The sequence below is a fragment of the Plectropomus leopardus genome, chromosome 7, assembly GCF_026936395.1.
Source record: "Plectropomus leopardus strain MGB_pleo_1.0 chromosome 7, ASM2693639v1, whole genome shotgun sequence".
Classification (NCBI taxonomy): Eukaryota; Metazoa; Chordata; class Actinopteri; order Perciformes; family Serranidae; genus Plectropomus; species Plectropomus leopardus.
Genome location: NC_142182.1, coordinates 28,673,895 through 28,696,610, shown reverse-complemented (window position 1 = coordinate 28,696,610; position 22,716 = coordinate 28,673,895). Strand labels below are relative to the sequence as shown.

General features: G+C 41.7%; 2 protein-coding genes across 2 annotated transcripts; both read right to left on the bottom strand.

The window, feature by feature from the left end:
• Positions 1 to 1,347: 1,347 nt before the first annotated feature.
• On the bottom strand, positions 1,348 to 13,388 carry cnot4a (CCR4-NOT transcription complex, subunit 4a). Its single transcript, XM_042496428.2, has 13 exons — positions 13,145 to 13,388; positions 10,581 to 10,803; positions 10,089 to 10,286; positions 9,683 to 9,769; positions 9,222 to 9,323; positions 8,845 to 8,970; positions 8,616 to 8,740; positions 8,311 to 8,517; positions 7,913 to 7,970; positions 7,541 to 7,796; positions 5,516 to 6,025; positions 5,010 to 5,243; positions 1,348 to 3,303 (listed from the first exon to the last, which is right to left on the bottom strand). Exons 2-13 carry the CDS (start codon positions 10,752 to 10,754, stop codon positions 2,972 to 2,974), a joined length of 2,409 nt encoding a protein of 802 aa, XP_042352362.2. The 5' UTR covers positions 10,755 to 10,803; positions 13,145 to 13,388; the 3' UTR covers positions 1,348 to 2,971.
• A 921-nt stretch (positions 13,389 to 14,309) lies between these two features.
• Positions 14,310 to 21,998, bottom strand: LOC121949721 (uncharacterized). The gene is made up of 18 exons (XM_042495448.2): positions 21,896 to 21,998; positions 21,671 to 21,785; positions 21,162 to 21,336; positions 20,939 to 21,050; positions 20,643 to 20,749; positions 19,584 to 19,710; positions 19,359 to 19,479; positions 18,078 to 18,163; positions 17,784 to 17,911; positions 17,644 to 17,703; positions 17,483 to 17,546; positions 17,293 to 17,387; positions 17,062 to 17,190; positions 15,694 to 15,808; positions 15,469 to 15,606; positions 15,135 to 15,301; positions 14,971 to 15,053; positions 14,310 to 14,778 (listed from the first exon to the last, which is right to left on the bottom strand). The coding sequence occupies exons 1-18, from the start codon at positions 21,972 to 21,974 to the stop codon at positions 14,583 to 14,585; spliced, it is 2,097 nt and encodes a 698-aa protein (XP_042351382.2). The 5' UTR covers positions 21,975 to 21,998; the 3' UTR covers positions 14,310 to 14,582.
• Positions 21,999 to 22,716: the final 718 nt, after the last annotated feature.

The window sequence follows — 22,716 nt, the reverse complement described above, 5'->3', positions numbered from 1 at the left end:
TGCAACATTTGCATTTTAGTAATTTGCTGCTAATTCATTTTCAAATCAAACACATTAAATACTTCAAAAAATAAACTTTTCTTATCTATTTCTGTGAATGTTTTTTTTTTCTCCAGATTTTAGGATGCGTCGTGTGAGTGTATACAGCAAAAAATAGGTATGTTATTTAGAGGCAACACAGTACTGCAGAGGGTTAACTTTAATTTAATAATATTTTGAATGCAGACAGACTGATGATGAATTTTAATATTAAGTATTCTGGTATAAAGCTACATTTTGATGTAAAGAATCTTAATGTTTTATCGACTGAGATATGTTTAATGCTTTGTAATATGGCCTTGACATCACTGTATTTTCTGCCCCTCTGTACTGCCTCTATGTGTTTCCTCTGTAATTCATTCAGTTGTTGATTGTCAGTTGTTTTACTACCCTGAGGGGTTCAGATGGTTAACCACACCTGCCGCCACAGAGCTCATCAATATATCTTTCGTCTTTTTTTCCTAAACATTTTGACCTGACGAAAATCCAAGTAGGATCAAAATGTTGTCTTCGTTTAACTTTTGTGGCACAGAGTAAGTGTCCAACTGTATCAGATTTAGCCAAATAATTCATCAGAAAAATGTCCTGCAGATTAATCAGTGATTAAATGTCTTGCTCTGCCCAGGAATAATTTTGGATTGGCTTTTCTGGGCACTCAAACAACCAAAGCAGTTACATTTCAAATAATGTGCACGTTAAATCACCTGATTCAGATATCCAGCAGCAGAACTCATGAAGCCGTTGTGTGAGTATCGACTGTGCTCCTCCCTGTGTCTGCAAGAGGACCTACAGGACCAAAAAAAAGCAGTCTCTGCTGCAGGTATCTACTGCTGCATTGGCCGGGGAGAGCGCAACGCTGCAAGCTGAAAGGCTGTGATGTGCACGCATGCTCTGCTCCCACTGAAAGACGGATATATGGCACTCATGATTACACATTTATCTGCAGCATAGTTGCATTTCATCATTTAATGTAACTAATAAATATTTGGAACTGTTGAAATTGTTATTCAGCAGGAATAAGCATGGTGTAATTGAAAAACTGAACTGTAGCATCGGAGAGTCATTCTGAGTAACCTTGTGTGTGTGTTAGTGTGTGTGTGCTCGACTGAAGTTTGACTGCAGAGCTTCATCACTGACAGAAAGCGATCTGCCCCCCAGTGGACGACATTGGAACGACAAGCGAGTGTGATTTATAGTGACCTTCCTGAGGAGTTGTGCAGTTTGGTGGTGAGTACTTTAAAGATTAAATATTCATAAGCGCACGTTTGAATCTGGGTGCTGAGAACATAACAGCAGACAAACACCGGCTCTGAGTTTTCAGTTTTATTTAAGGTTCATTTTTCCAGACCTGTAGAGGACAGTTCACTTCCTTTTAAGCGCCTCAATTTAGTTTTCTCTTTTTTTTTTGTTTCTCGCGCAACATCATGTTAAAACCCACTGTATGACTCTGTGTTGGATCCTCCTGGATGAGTTTGTTCATTTTTGTGAATACTGTTAAATAGGTAACAGCAGGAGAGGGGGGGGGGAGGTGGGAGGGGTGGGTGGGTAAGAGAGAGAGAAAGAGAGACAGAGCGAACATGGATCAGAATTAAGACTTCAAAAAGAAAAAAGGCGGTGGTCATAGAGGCCCATCTCAAATCCTAAAAGGCTGAGAGCTCCTTAAATCACTACTACAGTACTTGGTATTGTCTTGCAGCACCTTCCTTTGGGACACACACTCACCTACAGTTGCTGAAGTCACAGATACTGATGCTGGACTTCCCCCTCCGATCACTCGAGCTCCTTTCTCTCATCTGTCCATGTTAAGGCCTCGTTTAAGCCCTCGTGGGTCGAACAAAGGGACTTGTTAACCCTGTTGCTACCCTCTTTAGTATTTCTGACATATCCTCATCCATCCAGTCATTGTCCTACCAGCTTGGTGGCTGTCCATGTTAGGGCTAGCTACTGTAGGTACCACACAGTGGCACTGTGAGTAAGAGTCTAACCCTAGTGCTCAGGATGTGTGCCACGAACTCCCAAAGCCCTGGCGCCCCGCGGTTAGGCAGTGCTCTATCCTCTGATACAGAGGTTCAGCAAATTTTTTCCCTCCAGCAGGACGCGGCCAGTGGGAGCTCTCCACTAAAGGGAGCGTGGGCCTAGTGGCCTCTCAAGCAGGCCATCTGTGTCCCTACCTTACAGGGAGCCCATGCATAGCCTGTGCCCTCAACTCCCCTGTGTCATCTGCATTCACTCTCCAATCACCAAATCTCAGCTTCTTTTTTAACATTTCTTTAAAAAACCACTCTCAAAAGAAAAAAAAAGCTAACCCCTTTTCTCTCTCTCTCTCGCCTCGCCGTATTCACAACTTAGCTGTAAGGGTTAACCGCTTCACAGTCTCCTGTTAAAGTGGGGAGGATGAGGGTCTTTGGGGCAAAGCTTCATGAGCAGATTCACAGCTTGCTTCATTCCTCGAAAAAACTAATTGTGACTTCAACTTTCAAAAAACACAAATGTTGTTCATGCTTAATCATTAGTTACTTTTAAAAAAGATCTCCCTTCAGCTATTTTGTTTCTTCGCCAGTTTGTGGAGTTAACTCTTGTGTCACCACTTGGCGCTCGATGCTATACTGTTTCTCGTGCTCTCCGTTTACGGCGAGCTACACAACGAACCGTGTCGCGCCCAAAACTAGGTCTAAGGAGTGGTGATGGTAGCAGATAAAAGGTACTGATAACTCGTGTGCCACAAACAAAAAACAAATAGGCCTTCGGAGTCGACAAAAAGGAAGGAGGAAGAGAAAAAGAAGAAAGCATGTTTGTTACTTTGTTAATAATTTTTCATACTCTGCAGATTGGTGTGTATTGCGTTGGGGTGGGGGTGGGGGGGGCAGGGTACAGGATGAGTGGGTATAAAGTGGTGGTGGGGGAATGGATGGGTGTCTGCTGTAGTCTGTGTTCAGTGGCGGTCCACAGCGGCACTCTGTAGCAGCTCTGTGGCGGGCTGTCCCGGGGGTCTGAAGGCGGTCTGGAAGCCGGGGGGAGGGGAGTGGAACTGGCTGGCGGGGTTAGCTGTGGGAGGGGGCAGGTAGGGAGCCCAGCCGCCGGCGGCTCTGTGGTGGAGGGGGAGGTGGGCGTCGAGGAGGCCGCTGTGGAGGGGCTGGGGGGGAGCGGGCACCGCTGAGCTGGCCGGGCCGTCCATCTCTGTGAGCGCCTGCAGGGACTTGAGCCAGTGTGGTGGGTTGTCGTCCTGGAGACAGTCTAAACTGTTGCCTGCTGAGGCCGGGATGCCTGAGGGGGGAGGGGAGCAGACAGAGAGGTCGCACAACATATGAGTGATGACAAACACAGGGGGGAGACAAACAGACACGTTTTGACACAACACTGCAGTAAATACAAATACAAAGTAAAAACACTTTGGGCTATGAGTTACTTTGTGTCGACTCATTCAAAAAAAATGACTCTCGTAAGTCCCGCCCCTTTTTGCTCTGTGCTCCAATAACAGTTGAGCAAGCTTGGTACGCCGCTTCTCCTTTTATGTTAACCCTCCTACAGACTGTGAGATTTTCTTAAAAGTCTTAAAAGTTTAGTGTAAGCTACACTGTGCGACATGGATCTAATAAACTTAAACATCGAGTTCAATGTATGCCGACTGTACGATTGCAACTCCTGCCGATTCACAGGCTACAACATACGTCAATCGATGTCCTTACACAAGAATAAAACGTCATCAGCGTGCATCATCCGTCTACACCGCTGTAGTGGTATGAGAATAATAAAAAACCAACATGACTCGAGTCCTTGCTATATTGGGATTTGTGTTGAAAAGAGGGAGGAGGAGAATGTGGACGTGATCATGGCTGGGGAGAACAGGGGGGCTGTCAGTCTTTAGAGACATTATATTGTATTCAGTCACATGTTAAGTTAGCTAATGTTAGGAAAATGCTGACTACATAGCAATTCGATGTATAGCTACATCAAGATGAGTTAACTGACAGATCGGCAACATCAGCCAGGTTTGTGCTAAACAGATTTGGAAAAAGACAAACAGGTCGGCTGCTGACATATTTTTAGGATGACATGAATTAGCATGAGCAAGAAAAGATCAAGGAAAATGTTCTTTTGTTTAATTGATCTCTGTAGGCCTGACTTTGGATTGCTTAATCAGGATTGTCAGGACTCTGTTTGTCTCAGAAAAATATCATCAATCCATATTTAACATGGTGAGATTCATGTCACCGACTTCAGCGTGGAATAATTAATCAACCACTATTTGACCAAAAAAAAAATAAATAGAAAAACAAACATTCGCTGGTTAAAGCTTTTCAAATGGGTGAATTTGTTTCTTTTTTGTCAATCATAGCAAATTGAATATTTTTAGTCCATAATATTTTCAAATCAATAAAAAAATAAGTGACCTTTTAATCAACATTTAAAATTAATAGTTCTACCTCAAGCTGACTTTTTAAATTGTGATTAACATGAGCTGTTTAATTGAGGGTGTATTATTTGCAGAAACTGCTGCAGGAAGAGGTGTATAACACCTTTTTATTTAAATTTCTTTAAATATAACTAAATAAGGATCAGAAAATAGTGAAAATATCCATCACACACCCCAAGGTCAAAGGGACATTTTTAAAAATAATTTATTTTCTCAAATCCAAAACATTACCTTCTATTTAAAGCTGAAAGGATTCATCATTGTTTATGTCATTCCTACAGATGTCAAACATCTGATGGTTCCAACTTCTCCAGTGAATTTTTCTTTGTCCACTCTGAGGGGCTTTAAAGAAGCTGCAAAGGGCATGTTTAACTATTTTCTTACATTTCTATAAATAGGCAGCATATTAATTTGAAAAGAAAAGAGTTAGGTACAACTCCAATTCACAAATTTACAATTATATAGAAAGAAGCTGGAACCAATAAACGTTTGTCATCTTTGCTTTCTAAATGACTTCAACAACGAATCATTTGAAAATTGGGTAATAGTTTCTAACCTGTGATGATAGCAGGGTCCATCCAACTGGCTGTGCCGTCCCAGCTCAGGCTGTGTGAGATGCCTGCTGGCCCCGCCGGCCCACCGACGTGGTTAACACTGTTGGAGGATGAGGAGGATGAAGAGGAGGAGGAGTTTGGGAGGCCCCCGAAGTTGATATTGATGTTGGGCAGGAGAGCTCTGAGGCCGTCCTGCCACTCTTTCACATTTAAGCCGTCTATAGAGCCACTGTTTTCTGCAGGAGAGGAGAGGAGAGGAGAACAGGTACGTCAGCTCATCAGGTGTTTTGATCAGAGACTAGTGGTCAGCTGCGGAACTGCATCTACCAGCATTCCCTCTGTCAGGTCATTAAACGCTAATCAAAACAAGCACCATAATGCTACGTGGCAGTGTACATATGTTGTGATATTAAATATCTTGATTATGCGACACATCTGCTCTCTGTTTTAACATGCACAGCTCCCGCAGGACACGGAAAGGTGCCACAGTGACCCAGGTGTCTGGTACCTGAGATGGGGATCCCTCCCAGCCCTGTGTTGTGCTGAGGGGGCAGATTCAGGTCCAGGAAATTACTGTGTGAGGCAGCACTGGCTGAGTGGTTCAAGTGTGTGAGGTTATTTCGTGTCGGGACGCCCATCCAGGGGTGTCTGGCTGCGGCTGGCTGCTGCTGCTGACTGGACTGGCTGTTCTGACTGCCGGGGAAACTGAAGGAGCTGTAGATGGCTCTGTGGTGGAGCTGGGGGAGGCGAGGCAGGCCGCTGGGGAAGTGGTGAGAGGCACCAGGGTTGGGGTTGAGAGGAGGCAGGCTGGGACCATGGTTGCTCCCACTGTGGGGGAAGACCCCTGGGGACAAGGGGCTCTGATCCTGCACCGACAGCTCCTTCTCGATCAGATCAGCCAAGGCCTTGCGAGTGACGTCGAAGGGATCGAAGCCGAGATCGTCGTCCTGCTGTTTGCTTGACGAGCCGAAGCCGAAGGCCGCCTGCCAGTCTGTGGAGGAAGACACTGGTATTGTGTCTGTGAGGAAAGAACAGGGACAAGTTACTGGACCGTCCTCTGCTTGTGCAACTCTAAGGCCTTGTCCACACATAGACGAGTAGATTTGAAAATGTAGCGTTTTCTATGTGTTTTGGCCTTTTGTTCACATGCAGACTGCAACTGTCACTGAAAAAAAGACCTAATGTCAAACTCAGTCAAAGGTGAGGTTTTTCAGGACTTAAAAATGGACAGGGGAAGTGGTTTTGTCTCATAATGTCATAGTGTGTGTACTTATCTCTTTTGTGAAGTGTCACAAACAAGACACAATTTGGTGCAATGACCCTTGTCAAAAATAGAGCTGGTTCAAACGTTGTTAACAAGATTTTTTACATGTTCATACAGAAATGTAGAGTCACCCTTCAACTACACTGAGGAGCAGAGGCGTCAGAAAGTGCTACGGAGGTCACGACTCCAGGTAGCCTTCCTGTAATAGTCTTCTTTCAGACTTCTTATGTGCCACTCTCTTCTTCTTTGTGTGGCATCAGGGTTTTGCTTATGTCGCCACCTGCTGGTTTGGCATGCTCTCAACAGAGCTTCAGTTGTGACAGATTTTTCTTGTTTTTTTCATATCAGTGCTTGGTGGGGATGGGAACTATATTGAGAACAAAGGAAGGAAAAGCGTCATTTAAAAAAACACCAGCATCTGTGTGGACGAGGCCTTGGTTGACTAGCTTTAGGATTTTTTTTGACTAATTAATTCAATGTTGACAAGGCACCTTTGAAATAACTTGAGACAAGATAGACTACATCTGTGACCTCTCTTCAGTCATTCTTCCATATGAAAGCACTTGTAAATACTTTGTTACTTATGGTTTCACCTTTCTATACGAATTTGAAATAGTTTAGTTTTCATTCTTACTCCTGTAAATAACTAACTTACAACGACAAGTGCTATACTATCAAAATGTATATTATTGATTTTATGAGCACTGTCTCTCCAAAATGATTGTGCTTCCTAAGATGAATGCTGTTGTGAAGAAGGATCTTTAAATCTGAAGCCCACTGAGGCTGTGTTCACACTACGAGTCACAACAATGCAGTGTGACCTGCTACATTATCGCAGTCTCTGTTGAGGTGTTGTTCACGCGCTCGTTCATGAAGTTATGTCATGGGCTCGTGTGAGTCTGGTGCTTGCCGCAAAGCACCTCGACTGGACATCATGTAAAGTTTTAATTTGGCGTCCATTGTAGCTTCATGTCACGGGCTTCCATTGTAAATGACTTGTAGCCTGTGGCTGTGCCGCTCGAGTGTGAACACAGTGTTGCACATATTTGTCAATGCTACATGGATGCCAGAAATGCAGCAGTTAGTCAAGCCTTATGACTTGCAACAGCACAAAATACCTAAATTAATGAGACACCGTTGTAAGAGTCACTATTAAGATGTATAATGCTGATGGCCACAGCTGAATGAAAAACATTGCAGGCTGCAGGTCAAAAGCACAACCAATCAAGCTCCAAAGACTCACAAAGTTTGATTAAATCTCCACTGTACCTGACGTGAAGAGGCTCTGTGGTTCAGGGGTCATGGGCCAGTCAGAATTGCCGCGGGGGGAGCTGGGGAAGGGAGGCAGGCCAGCGGGGAGAGGGTTAGGGTGTCTGAAGTTACTGTTGTCTGAAAAGAGTGACTGGGACTCAGCTGCCGCTCCCTCGAACGGTGAGCGGGCTGTGAGGTCTGACACGCTGATGGGCACCACCAGGCTGGGCTTGGTTAAACCCGGGGGAGGAGAGGGGGAGTCACTGGTGGGTATCTGGAAGAGAGAGAGAGGGGAAAGAGAGGGACAAACACTTGTGTGAAATTGTACTTGTCAAACCTGATTAACCTTTGTTTATATGCAACTGAAATAAAACAGATGAGGCTTTTTACCTGTTGTAAAGTTTCTCCATTCACCATACCGATAGACTCTGGAGGTTTATCACTGGGACTGCAGACATAATTACAAAAGATGCTTTTTTTTTTATAGGTGCAAAGGGTAGTAAACCATATCAGGGTCATCACATACATATGTAAGATATGAGAAGACAAAAGCAAAATGGGACAAAAAAACCCAAAACCCTAAACTGAACAAAATAAATGAATTAGATGTGACAATGTTGTTGCTATAAATATGCAAACATAAGAGGGAAAATATATAAAATAATAAATATATACTAAATGATAATAAATATAGTAATAATATTTTTTCATGAAAAAAAGCTTACTGAAAGATAAATACAATCATTAAGGATACATTGATGCCACTGCTGAGGAGAAGTCTATATTACCTGTTACTGTCACAGTTAGAGGAGAAGGGGGACAGAGCTGTACGCTGACCAGGACCCAGATCTGTTTCTAGCCCATCTGAAGTAATGACTTCTTGGTCTAGATAGTCTAGCAGCGGAGGAGACTTGCGGTCCTCTGAAAGCCCGTTGGCCAGTTTGTTATGTCCCGACAGCGTTGGCCACCCATCTTTACCGTTGCTACTGTTGGTTCTGTTAAAAAAGCATCAGAAAATAAAAACAATCAAGCTAAGCACAAATGGGAGTAATAAAAGGAAGAAAATCGAAGAAAATAAAATTTAAAAGCCAACCTCTGTGTGGAGTTGGATTTACTCTTTGACTTCTCTGTTCCACATGATGGAGGTTGTAGAAAGCTGGGGTTAATTTTATAGAGGTCTTGGAGGAGTTTCTGCTCATACTCTTGATGTTTCCCTGCCTAAAATCAAATGACAGATGAGTCAGCATTAACAATTTTGCTAAGACACAAAGTAAAGAGCAAGTGCTGAATTCCCATTTCAAAAAGAGAAGCAACTATTTTACCTGCATCTCCTCTTTAGTAAAGCTAGCTGCTTCATCCCCCAGCTCATGTAGATACATACAATCAGGTTTGGGACACTGCATACTTTTAAGAAAGTAACTGCAGTACTTTGTTGTGCCTAAAGAAGCCTGCAACAGATGGACAGAAAGAGGAGAAAAGTATACAAAACATGTTTACAAATCAAAGTAAATCAAAGGTAAGGACTTTTCTTTCAGGCACTTTTAGTTTAACCCCAATATTTGATATTGCAGGTTGTTAAAAAAAACAATGTTTGTGTCTTAGGGAATGGAAAGAAATATAAATTCAGTTATGTTACTTTAATGCAAAGAAAACTTTTCAGCATTGCCATATACAAAATCAGCAGTTGTTTGCTTCTCACCTTGAGTGTTCTGCCATCAACAACCACATTGTTCACACACTGTATTGCTCTTAAAGCGTCTTCAGAGCGGATGTAAGTGACATAAGCGCTGGCACTGGGCCCCTGAAAAACCAGAACATTAGAGTAGACACACAAGTTAAACATCTACTGTGGCTGTTTAATTCTGTTGACAGAGTTGTTCCAGGGCAGCAATGAGCTAATTGTTTTCACTGGTTGCTTACATTACAATAGTGATATCTAAGAAAATAAAGTGTGACTGGGGGACAAAAAAACAAGAACAATGAAATATGTAACTAAAATAACTGAGAGACAAAGCAATCTTGGTTTTTGTAAAATTGTAAACCACACAAGGTTTTAGTAAAAAAGAAATAATTTCTCTCTCTGAAAGAGTCATACAGATGACGTTGTTTATAAACATATACATTGAGAGTACATCCTGTCTATTTGATCCAATCTCTCACCTGTGAACCTGCGTAGGATGTGCTATTGTTGATGACCACTTTATGGATTTTCCCAAACCTCCCAAAATACTCTGGTCGTTTTAGGACCTGCGGGCAAAAAGCAAATAATATATATGACTTATCACATAGTTTTTGGGTACACTGAACTCTTTCATACAAAACACTGAACACAAACATTACACTTTAGGCTTCAGTGGGAGGTTTTACAGAGATAACTTTAAAATTTGCACTAAGATAATTCTGTGCTGGTAGTGCTTATGATTTCCATCTGTAAGAAAAGTTCAAAATAAATCCTGCAGCGAGTGACTACAGTTTGTCACAGCCTTATTCACGCAGGACGGTTCCAATGCTCCACTGTCACAGGGAGCGAAGTCACTGAGCTTTCTGGTGGCGGCACTAGACTCACCTCCGGGTCGGCGAGTCGCTGTGAGAGCCCCACCACAAACACCAGGTTTCTCTGGACCACTCTGACGCTGGCCAGATGCTTTCGGTTTTCTGTCACCTTCTGCTTCTTCTCGTTCTGTTTCTGCTTCTTTTCGTTCTTTATCCTTTGGATCTCCTCTTGTGACAGAGGCTTGTACACGGCGGGGTCCTCTGGGTACGGCTACACAAAAACAAAATAATTAATGACAGTAATTAAATCATATGGCTGTGCAAAGGATATTGAATGATTGAGGCCTTTAGTTATCAATATGGTAATTCAACAGACATCACCAGCCAAACTGCTGAGGATGTAAATTGTAAATGATGAACAAACTGCTTTAAAAGGGTCTTCAAATTAATATTAATTAATATGTCAATATTTGGACACTCAACATCATAATATCCTTCGTTTGTCACTTCAGACAAATCACACCCTCAGTTGTGATGAGTTTCTCTGCTATAGTGTCCATCTCACCTTTCTGCAGGCGGGGCAGAGGCCGTTCTCGTCTGTGCGGATGCGATGCCAACAGAAGCGGCAGATCTGATAGCCGCAGGTGCAGGGGAAGAAGTTGACGTCATCAATCTCCAGCGGCTCCATGCACAGAGGGCACTCCATGGGGTCGTCCTTCATTTCAGGGCTGTGGGACATCCTATGGCGCAGCGAGGGTGAGTGTTGAAGCTGGTCACAGAGCACAGGGCTGAGAAAACACACAGAGCAAAGTTTGAGAGCTCCATCATGACATGATTTAAAATAATATCAAACGGAAAAGAAAATCGTTCTGCTAACTGATCTTGTAACAGAATGGTGACTCTGAAACTGACTTTAAGACAACCAAGGTCACAATATTTGACTTCACACTTCAAAAGATATTTATACGTTCCTTTTTAGCTGCAAAAGAAGCACTGCAATCAGATGCCAGATTATTGAAAAAAACCTAGCTAAACTACTGCAGTCTAATACAATGTATCTTGATTTTAATGATGGATATATTTTTAATTTTTTGATTTAGAATAGAATAGAACAGAAAGCGTTACTGTCATTGTACAGGATATAATTAGATTTGGAGTGCTACTCCTGATCAGTGCAGTTAAAACTTAACTCTTTAGGTAGGTGTTAAGTCAACTGTATGGTCCTTTTGGAGGCTGTTGTTGATGGCACTGGTGAACCACACTGTGCTGTAGGTAGGGCCCAATATTATGATATCTGTACCTTTTAAGTGAAACCAATTCCAACAGCGTACTTTATTTGATACCTTTTTTTCCCTTATTCATTCACTCTATCATGTGAATGGAAGCAGTCAGTTGTGTATAATGCCACCAGACTCCACAGGCGTTCATTGTCACTATGCTTTTGAATGTTTTGATAGCAACTCAGCACAAGAAACTCCATAAATTCACCTCCCTCAACTTCACCACACCACAAACTGTATGAGTCGTAGCTGCCGCAGTAGTGGACTAGTCACACGTCACATTAAACTGAAAAACGCTTGCAGTGATTGGCTGTGAGCAAAACCATATAAAGTCGTTATTTGCTAGATTTGGATACAGAAAGGACTGGCTGCAGGTGTTACTTAACTGGAGAAGTTCAAAACTATTTAGTATTGGATTGTTTCAGTCAATATGTTAAAGACATTGAGTACCAATACCCAGCCCTAGTTGTAGGCATGATGCTTCTAATGTTTCATCTACTACATTTAGACCATTAAGGGGAAACCGAATATTGGAAATTGCTCTCAGAGCTGAAACAATTAGGCGATTGACAGAGTATTTCAAATATAAATTTCTAAGTCATTTTAAAACAAAAAAGTCAAGAAATTCACTGGTTCTGACATTCTTAAATGTGAATGTTTGGTTCCCTTTGTCAATTAACTGAAGAAGTCACCTTGGGCTATGGGAGACTGTGATGGCTCGCAAACTACAACCTCCAAAAAATGATCATAAAATTGAATCAACCCCTTTTTAAAACTGTTTAGACCAAAACTGAACATTATAACCTCCATGAAGGTTTGGGTTATCACAGGACTTAAGACTGCTCTAGTTTAAGCTGTATGTGACTAAGACAAGACAACCACCTTAACATCTTGACATCAAAACCAGCTGTCATCATATTAAAGTGATAATGCGGATGTTGTGGTATCTTTTAAGGGTTGCCAGTACGTCATGATGACCCATACAGGATCACGCAACAAACTGCGATTATTTTCAAGTAAAACGTTTTGAACTGTAAAACACCTGCGCGTTTTTCTACGTGACAACACGGCTGCCAGCAGGTCAACTGATGACAAACACACATTAATAAAACCTGGCAATGTGAAGTTGAATTACACGATAAACGCCAACGTTTCAAATATTTGGCAGCATTTTGCTGACAATTTTACATTTACGGGAGTGTCACGGTTTAGCCGCTTCACTCGCAGATATCAGCTGATTGGTTAAGTCGAGTATGAAGCCAGAATACAGAGTTATTTAGCCAGGCTGGTAACTTTAGCTGCTCTGTCTTCTGGATCGTACATTATGACAGATGTTATTCGACTAACGTTAGGCTATGCTAACATTAGCCGCGAATTGGTAAAAGAAGCCGGTCTAACTAATATCACGAATCCAGCAGCAATTCTAAGTCTAATCGCACAACCAAAACACACAGAGGTGAATATTAACTTGATATTGGTGTTTAATGCTTTAAAATACGCATGACAAAACCGTATGCCTTCTCCTACATATTAAGTGACAGCTTGCTTTATGCTAACCGCTAGCATCACTGTAGCTAGCATGCTACATTATCATGAAAACGTACGGGCTTTGGAGCGAAGCTAACGACGCGGCCTACACAGGCTAAAGCTGAACTGGGAGCAAGTTGTTGGCACTATAAACAACTGTCATTGCTCTCACGACATGAAGATTACTTGGACAGTGATCCAATAAACTCGAGGATACTCTAATGGCAGTCTGTAAAATCGTGACAGACTTGACTGTCCTTTATTTATAAAGGGAGAAAGGAAGCTGGCTAGCCCAACTAGCAACTTGGCTAACGTTACTTACCCTGTCCGTATTTAGCTTAGGATTCCACTCCAAGGGAGTCACACCAAATTGGGCGGGGACTGCGAGCCAATGTGTCTGAAATGTCAAAATTTCTATAGCCGGTCACTTAAGATAACCGTAGTTGTGTTGTTCTGTTGTGATTAAAAGGCTACAAAGATGTTTTGCCCCTTTCTTTTCTTGGTATTGTGGAGACAATTTACGCTCAAACCACCATCTTAGCTAGCATTAAAGTAGGGAGGGGGGAGTGGGGCAAGTGTTCAAAGCGACTGAGTCTGCGCAAAGGGATAGATGCTTTGTGGGAAATGAAGTTTTCAGCGACTTCGTACCAGGGAGGGACACATCATGGACTGCATGTTTGCAGTGCTGAGAGGTTACTTTTGTTGTCAAAGATAAGCCATCAAGTTACCCTGTTAAAATGTAATAAGCAATGTAACTATTTATATAACGTCATAAAAGCAATATAATGTATTACATTCGAATACATTTTAATAAATGCTTTCAACTCAGTATAAAACTGAAAAATGTCAGGAAATAGTCCAGGCAACAATAGGACATCCTGCATGGTGAAAGGATGCAAAGCAGCAGAATGAATGTTATATTCCACATACTTTTTACAAACTTTTTACAGAAATTATATTCAGATGTAACCCCTTTGTAATCACTGCCATTTTGATTAGAAACTTAATTATATATATATATATATATATTTGTACTGTAGCTGATAAAAATAACACACACACACACACACACACACACACACACACACACACACACACACATTGTGAGTCTGCTCTATGACATCATATGGAAGCAGTGCAGATCATTCGAATAATTTCATACACAGCAGTTGAACTTATTTGGCGTCATACACCACAAAGCAACTCTTCTTTATACAGTCATGGCTGGTCCTCTTCCAAGGACTCTCATATTGTTTCTACAGTGGCCTGGGATGGACAAACCATTTTTGGCGCCTTACTTTCTGAATGGGGCCATTTGTGATTTTAGATTGGCCACCATGGTTCTCCTTCATTCTCCTTCATGCTTGGCACACGGGAGAAGTTTCATTTAGCTGCAATTTTGCAACCTCATAGCTAGATGTCATTAAATTCTACATACTACATGTAAATATGTACCTTTTCTATTATCAGAAATCAGAACATCAGAGTGCCTTGTTATAATGGTTCATAATTTATTTAGAAGGATATAAATCACAAACTGTAAATTACAGAAGAACAACATGAAACATCAAACACCATTTGGATTTAGTAGTTTCGGTTAAAATTTGTCATCTTCTTACATTCATTTACTCAAGTCCCTACAGTTTCTCAGGAATCCAATCACAATTTCACGATTTAAAAAACAAACAAATCAAGGTATGACAGACACAATCTTCACACATTAGTAATGCTTCAATTACAAAAAAAATAAAATAAATTAATTAATCTATCCACATGAAGCTTGGTTTGGCCCAGTGCTGAGACTGGACATTGTATGGATCCACAGAGTCTAAGGTGAGGGTGGGGGCTATGGGGTGCGGTGAGGCCAGGGACAGTCGTGCGGCTAAAAGTCCCATCCGAACACAGGTGTCTGTGTCTCGCTGCTGGAGAATACCAGCCATTAAAGCACCTGCCAGACTGCAGAGAGAGCAGGGATGAGTTTCTTTTCGTTTGAATGTTGTTGAGTCACAAATGACTTTGTGAGCGAGAGATGGTGTGACAGCAAGAGAAAGAGCTCATAGGAAGTGAAAAGTGGCTAAAACTGAAGCAGATTGGTATTGGTAAAATAAGAACAGGGAAGAGAAAGTGGGTCAAGTAAATTTTTAGCACCTATCTCCTGCTCCTGACACGTTCATGGTCTCCTCTGCTGTCACAGCCAGTGCTGGGTAGTGGACAGCACACAGCTGCCTCCTCTGCAAACACACAGTTTAGTAAACATCTTTGCTTTCCTTGTCATCATCATCATCATCAGCTTAAATATATGTTGGCCTTACCCTCCTCTGTTTTCTTGGCTGCAGGTTGACGGAGCCTTCATCATGCTCTCCGCACACCAGCACTCCACAAGCTCCCAGAGTCACCACCAGGCAGTGGAGGTGCTCCAGTAGGGGGCGTGAGAGAGCCACAGCAACACTCAGCACCTCCTCAAGAGAAATCGGCATCACTGCCAACCCACAACACAAAACCACATCCTCAGACACTGTCACACAATTTGCATTCTTCACAAGAAGCCCATATGCAACAGCTGTACGTGGACGTATGTGTTAAAGAGACTGAAGGAATTACAAAAAACCCATGAACTATTAAATATTCATTAAAAATACAGTTTACCTTCAGGTGTTGGGATACCCAGTGTTTTGTTCATAGTGCACAACTCTGTCAGGTTTGGAGATGAATATGAGAGAGACTTCCAGGCGTCTGACAGAAAAGGCTTACAAGCCTTATCTGAGTCTGTTGGCTCGTACCAAACTGTGACACACATTGATTACACACTATGAAAATCAATGAAAGTTTCTGTTCACGACCATTCATTATCATTTAGTGACCCATGTTTACCATTGATGTTGTGTTTGTTGGCAATGGAGCAAACATAGTTGATGGTGGAGATAGGAATGTTTCCATCGAGGCACGCAAGAGTGGCTGAGGAAAGCTGCTTCTCAAACTGTGACACCTACAAAAAGATATTCAAAGACAGAATAAAGAAATTCTGATTAAGTAAGTAAACTTTATTTCTGGTCAGAGAGAGGGAGGAGAGCCGGCATCAGGGCGAGGCTGACCCAACTTGGACCGAGAGCTGCTCCTCTACCGAGCCTTCTTCTGGCTAATATCTGCTCGCAGGAGAATAAAGTAGATGAGATGTGATTGAGGCTCACTCAGCAACAGGAGATCAGAGACTGCTCTGCGCACATCTTCACAGAGACATGGTTAACTCCCAACATCCCGGATCAAGCTTTTGCACTGGATAGATGGACCTTGTTGGGAACCATAAGGAAACTAGACTCTGTTGCAAATTTAAAAAATGCACGGTAGGAATTGAATGATGCCACCAGCAACAACATAATCAAGAAACCCAATCGAATCTTTATAGTAGCTGCTGATTTTAATCAACTCATCCTAAAACTCCAAAGATGTAGCAGGATCAAGGACGGACTAAATTTGGTTTTTTAAACCTTGTATAAAGGAATGACTAATAAATCAACCTTCTACTTTCTACCCTCTTGGGATGAGATCACTTCAGCCACAATACAGCTCAGTCCCTGACTTAAAGCGAAGCCAGGGGACGCCTAAGTGGGGTGGGGGCGGGCAACAGTCCCCTCCACACTTTCTACCCCACTCCCGCTTTCACAAAGCCCAATTGTTTTGTTGGGTCAACAGTACAGAGCCGAATTACATTCAGTTCACTATCTTTAGTTAGTAAGAAAAACAGCTTTAGAAGTCTCAACTGGAAAATCTTTGGCATTTTTACTTAAAAAATACTTTTTGTTGAGCAGTGTTGGAGCTGAAACACCAAAAGCATGATGCCCTTTTGCCTTGACCCTGGGACATGATCACTGGGGGTGTTGGTCATGTCATTGTGTCATTATGTGACATGTGAGCATGCACACAAATTATTTTTGATGTCTGTGTGCAGCAGCTCTTGTCTTTAAATTTCCTTCTGTACTTGCATGTATTGTTTCCTCTCTATCACAGCGTAGGAATGGCGTTATTGCAGGTGACTATATACAGAGATAATTGATGAGTGTAAAAATATTTAATCGCTGCAGCAGAACAAATGCAAATCAAAAAATAGCAGTAAGATTTGGGTTTGATGTAACAAAAATTTCCATGATTATATAACTTTAAACACTGAATTTGGTTCTTGACATGAACACAAATCCTGGGCAGTCCCTGCTAAAATTTGATGACTTTGTCAGTACTACTCACATACTGCTCTGTGATTTGCTGATGAACGTCCATGTCTCCCAATCCAAGACTCAGCTCTCCGCTCTCAGTGATAACAGCACAGTACGTTGCTGTGCTCTGCTCTTCTAATCTGGCCACACCACTCGTGTTCTTACAGAAATAAGAAAAAAAAGTTAAAAACTTAACATTTAGATAGTTGAATAAAAGGACTTATGATCATGCTTATGTAATAAACTGTTGATGCTCACATACCATGTGTTTACAATACTGTAACACTGCTTCACTGTGTGAATCAGCTCCAGTAGCTGAGATGAACAGAGGTCTACGGCCTAATCGACTGAGAGAGTCTGGAAGAAAAGCACCAAAGAAGCGAGTGTGAAACAATCTGATCTCAAACACCGATGAAAAACATGTGCACACGCATAATCAGATAAAAACACACCAGCGATGTTCCGTCCTACACCACCAAATGACTGACAGACACTTCCTGGGTTTGTCTGTCCAAACTGAAAGAGACGACAACTTTACTCAGAAGTAACCTACATAACATGAACTTGCACGTTCTGCAGTAGTGTGGCTGAAGATAAAATTAATTCAACTTACATGAAGTGTTTTACTTTTTCCTTTTGCAATAAAATCAACATTTATTCCTCCGATGACAACCTGGAAAAGAACAGCACTGTGGATACTGTATAGTGCCAGTATTTGATTTAAACAAGACCATCCTATGCGTTTATACTCACAACATCTGATTCTGAGTCTGAGGCGTGTTTTCCATGATGATGGGTTGTCTTTCTCTCAGCTGTTTGTTTTGACAGTGCGCAGGCTATCCGACTGCCAACTTTAGCATTGTTATGAATGAGAGCAATGTCTAAGAACACAAGTGGTTAAGGACATTTTAGTTGTAATAAACTGCACTGTAAAATTATCTGGCCTATGAGATCAATGGTCTATGTGCCCTTTTCATTTCCAAAGAATTTGATATGATCATGATTTCTGCTTCAGTTCTCAATAATTCAGATTTTTTAGAAGGATACTGGCTTGAAGGGACTTTCCCGCAGTAAGCTCATTGACCTTTTGAAGAATGAACGGCGTCACATCTCTTCCTGTTATACCTTTAGCACTGAGTACATAAAAAAGAGAACAGAAAATTTTCATTTTACTGGCTGAGATAAACATTCAGTTTGATTCCCTTATTATGATCACAAATAGGCATTTCACACCGTTTTGAGTCTAGGGCTAACAAAGTGTTCACACACAATCCTGACACATTCCAAGCAGGCTAGCCCTGACTTTTGCTCTAGGCCTCCTAGCCCTGTACTGAAACAGGTTTAGCCCCGAGTTTGCAGGGTTTAGCCCCTGAAAATGGACTTGAGACCATTGTAAGCAAAAATATGTCATCAACAGAGGGCGTTGCACAATGCATAATGGAGGTAAAATGTAGCAAACTTGCAGATTACATTATTTACCTGCAATTTTTTGTTCTGTTATTACAGATGCTTTTTTACTACAGATGTTTTTACCCCAAAACAAGCATGGATCACGTCGTGGAAAAATGATTCAGTATGAAAGTATTTGAGTGTCATCATGTATAATAGTAACTGCTTGAATGATTCACCCATGATCATGATTTACCAAAAGTATCTAAACCATGACCATGCTTAAATCATACATTCATGCAGTTATTACAATACAGGATGACATTCAAATACTTCCATATTGAATATGTTTTCCACAACAGACGAACTATTAATAAGACCACTGCATGCTCTATTTTCCCAATGATCTCTCCCTTGACTTCTCCAGTGTACGTCTCTCTCTTTCCAAACTGTAGATTATGAATCGCCCACTGATGTCATCACAGTTCACACTTCAGGTTAAGAAAAACCTGCTACTTTTTGGTTTGACTCGAGAGCCACCTTTTCTGGTTCTGAACCAGTTTCTTTTGGTCAAAATGCTCCGCACAGTTCGAAATTAGGTGCAGGAACCAGAGCACAACCAGTTCCATGTTGATGTAAAAGGGGTAAGTGTGAAACGGAGCTAAGTAAACAAAAGACTTTTAGAATGTGAACTTGAGTTATGTATCTCATCTGACATATAACCGCGGGCTAGTAGGAGTGCAGTGTGTGAATCCTGTAGCCCTGGGCTTAGGTTAAACCTGGGTTATCAATGTGTGTCTGAGGGGGCTGAGTTAGCCCAAGGCTAAGGATAGTGAGCGTGAAAATGGCATAAAGTTACTCTGATGCTATTAAATCAGTATCTGAAGTGTCGAGGAAGAAACAGGGCAACAGATTACAATCCACAAAGTATTTCTGTACCTTGCTTCTGTTACTGCAGCCTGGATGGCCTCCTCTATCAGCTGACCAGTTGCTGCATGCTCCTCTGGGATAGGCACCGCCAACAGGACACCGTTTTGGAGACCCAGTGACAGAGTGCTTGCTGAATGATGGCAAAAGATAGATCCGCATCCACAACAGGTGAAAGTGTTGGTAAATATCTAACATCTGTGTGTTGAAGGTCAAGGACATAAAATGTTGATATACCAATGAGTTTTGCCGCCTCCTCAGGGTTGCAGACTTGGTATGGAGAAGTGAATCCACTTTCTGGAGAAAGGAAGGCTGGGAAATTCTTCGACGCTCCATAAGTGGCCACACAGACACCCTGCGTCTCCTAATGAAAGACACAACGGAAATACATCACAGCTCTGCCCAATATCCATCTGCATCTTTTAATATAATCATTCATTCATTCATTCATTTCTAAATGACAAAACTTAAACACTTTCTTGTCTTTGCCTCTATATATTATTATTATTATTATTAGATTGTTAATACTTTTTCATTTATTTGAAAGGAAATTTACATCGATTTCATACACACATTCACAAACACATTAGCACAAAATGAACAAAGCCTTCTCACTCCCAACTCATCAAAATGAGATGCTCGGTCAGTGGCCCAAAAACGACAAACTACGACATTTTAACGTTGGTTTTGAATGTTCAGGGATAGTGTGTCGATTTACAATTGTTACATGCACTATGTCAACTTTAGTTTTCATAGGAAATGTACAGTTTCTGCTTGTGAAATGCATACAGTCTCATTTCAAAATACAATTGAACGATGGTAAAACAATTTGTTTTAGGTTTAGGCAGCAGAATAACATGGTTTAAGAAAAAAACATCATGGTGTGATTTAAAATAACTCAGTTTGTAACGTCACCTGACTATGTGGGTAGCGTAGCATGGTTCACATACTAGCATAGCAACATTGTTGCAACAGTGTCACCTGGGAAACAAACGGCAGTCTCCAGGGTGAAAGAACAGAGATTACCCCATATTGTGGCGTGTCTCGCTCTTCATTCTATGAAAGTTGCTCAAAACGTCAAAAAATACCACTGCACAGTACCTCTCACACCGTTGCTAAAGGGTGCTTCTTTGAGTTGGTATTTGACACCAAAGGCCACTGACCAAGCGTCTGTATTTGACAAGTTGAGAGTAAGACAGGATTGAAATGAAAAGACTTTCTGCACCATGTCCATTTCACCTTTGACCCTATCTCCTAAGTATTTGTTGTGTAAAGTGTGTCTTATTGTATCCTCACAAGGAACTCCAGGGTGCGACCGATGTCCAGGATGGACTTGACACCAGCAGAGACGACTGTGATGGGAGTCCTGCCAAGCTCTGTCAGATCTGCACTGATGTCCAAACCTGGAGGAATAACCACATTCTCACTGGTGACTAAAGCCTTCACATTACCAGGTGACATGATACTTATTCAACAGTTTTGGCCTTCTTACATATGGAGGCCCTACTCAGAGTGAACTATCCCTTCACCAGGCATTTATATCATGTCTGGACCATATTTGCATCCTAATCTGAGCTCATAAGTCTGCTTACTGTTCTCTCCATCTCTGTGAACTCCTCCGATGCCTCCTGTGACAAACACATTGATGCCGGCTCGATGTGCTGCTATCATAGTGGCTGACACTGTCGTTCCTCCAGAGAGCCCCTGAGAAATGACACAAAGGACAGCAAACAGAGCACCACCATAAGTGACGCACTCGCATAATCGCAATGGATGGCATTGGGATTATTTGAGACGAGTGTGTTGAAGTCTCACTTTACTGATGACGTAGGGCAAATCACGGCGGGACACCTTCAGGCAGTTCTTGCATTGGGCGAGGTAGTCGAGCGCCTCTGAGGATAAACCAACATGAACTTTCCCTTCGATCACTCCGACCGTGGCTGGAATGGCTCCTTCAGCTCTCACAATGGCCTCCACCTCCTTCGCGGTGCTGCATTTAAACATTCATAATTGTATGTGACTTGGTTCACCTATGTACTGAACATACATAACCCATACGTGGCTATCTCTATTTGTCTGGTTTATCTATTTATTATTATTTTTTTCCCTTTTTTCTTGTATTTTGGTAAATTGTGTAAACCTGTATGGGGAGGTCTAAGTGGGTATCTGTGGAAATGACAATCAAGTGTACATGTATTCATATGTCAAATGTTATGTTGTTATATTTTGAAAATATAAATAAAGTTGCAAAAAAAACCATTTATAATTAAAGCAACCTCTAACTGCTGTTAACTCACAGTTTATTGACAGTTTATTTGGTGTACCTCAGGTTGTGTGGATAGGGCATGCCATGTGTGATTATAGTGCTCTCCAGTGCAACTACTGGTTTGTTCTCTGCCAGCGCCTGAGATACAGATGGATGAACCCTGAAGAGACTGTCTAAGAGAAGAGGTGCAATTTACATTTAGAAATCATCATTATTACTATCAATCTGTGATGAACTGTGTGCATGATAAATGCTAAGAGTTATAATAAGAGGATGCACTTACCATTTTTGCACAATCTGCTCTGATAGGTTGTGATTCCTCTTTTCAGGATGAGTGCAGAGGCTCTCTTCAGCATCCTCATTCTACCCAGATTTTGAGGGAAACCCTGAAAACATTCAGTTTTTAATACACTGTCAGCAGATGCTTTTCTTCCAAACACCATCTGCCATTCAATGTTTATTTTATTTTTTTTATTTTTTTTTTCTGATCTACAAAAGGCTACAGTTTCCCCTCCAGTGTTCCCCCTCCTCCTTTAGCATTCATTAGCAGTTGTCTGGGATGAGATGTTTTTTAAGTTTCAACAGCAGTTTTGTACGTGACTCTTTTGGTCTGATTGAACATCACAGTTTCTCAATCAAAGCCTGAATCACAAACAAAAATGCACTACACTATAGGATTGGTTTTATCCCCATTCACCTCTTGTAGAGTCACTTTTTGATGAAAAATATTTCATATATACAATTTATCTAACTTAAATTTAATGCAGACCAATCTTTAAGACCTAACAGTAAATGTAACACACAATGTCAAACCAATGAACATTACCTCAGCTTCTTGAAGGAAAAATCAGATGGGCTCGACACTTGCAACACACCCTGCAGTGTGTTCTCCGTCACTACATGGCTCAAGTCCAACTCAGCCATTGTGAGGATTTTCTTTGCTCCAGTTAGTTGGGACAAATTCCCATCACCCTTCCCCCTTTTGGGGCCACTCCCAGAAACTGACACCCAAATTCCAGAGCTGGGGTCTGTTTGTTTGTTGTCTTTTTTGCCCTAATTCACTGCATTTATGCACATAAAACATGCATGACTGGTCTCAAACCA

What these genes read in the sequence shown, in the direction of transcription:
- cnot4a (XM_042496428.2), bottom strand. Translation starts at nt 10,754, where the DNA reads ATGTCCCACAGCCCTGAAATGAAGGACGACCCCATGGAGTGCCCTCTG. An exon ending in TCTAACTGTGACAGTAACAG is followed by an intron (nt 7,971 to 8,310) that starts GTAATATAGACT and finishes TTATGTCTGCAG; the next exon opens with TCCCAGTGATAAACCTCCAG. An exon ending in ACAGAGCCTCTTCACGTCAG is followed by an intron (nt 6,026 to 7,540) that starts GTACAGTGGAGA and finishes CTTTCCTCACAG; the next exon opens with ACACAATACCAGTGTCTTCC.
- LOC121949721 (XM_042495448.2), bottom strand. Translation starts at nt 21,974, where the DNA reads ATGAGGATGCTGAAGAGAGCCTCTGCACTCATCCTGAAAAGAGGAATC. An exon ending in GGGTATCCCAACACCTGAAG is followed by an intron (nt 15,302 to 15,468) that starts GTAAACTGTATT and finishes GTGGGTTGGCAG; the next exon opens with TGATGCCGATTTCTCTTGAG. An exon ending in AGCCAAGAAAACAGAGGAGG is followed by an intron (nt 15,054 to 15,134) that starts GTAAGGCCAACA and finishes GTGTGTTTGCAG; the next exon opens with AGGAGGCAGCTGTGTGCTGT.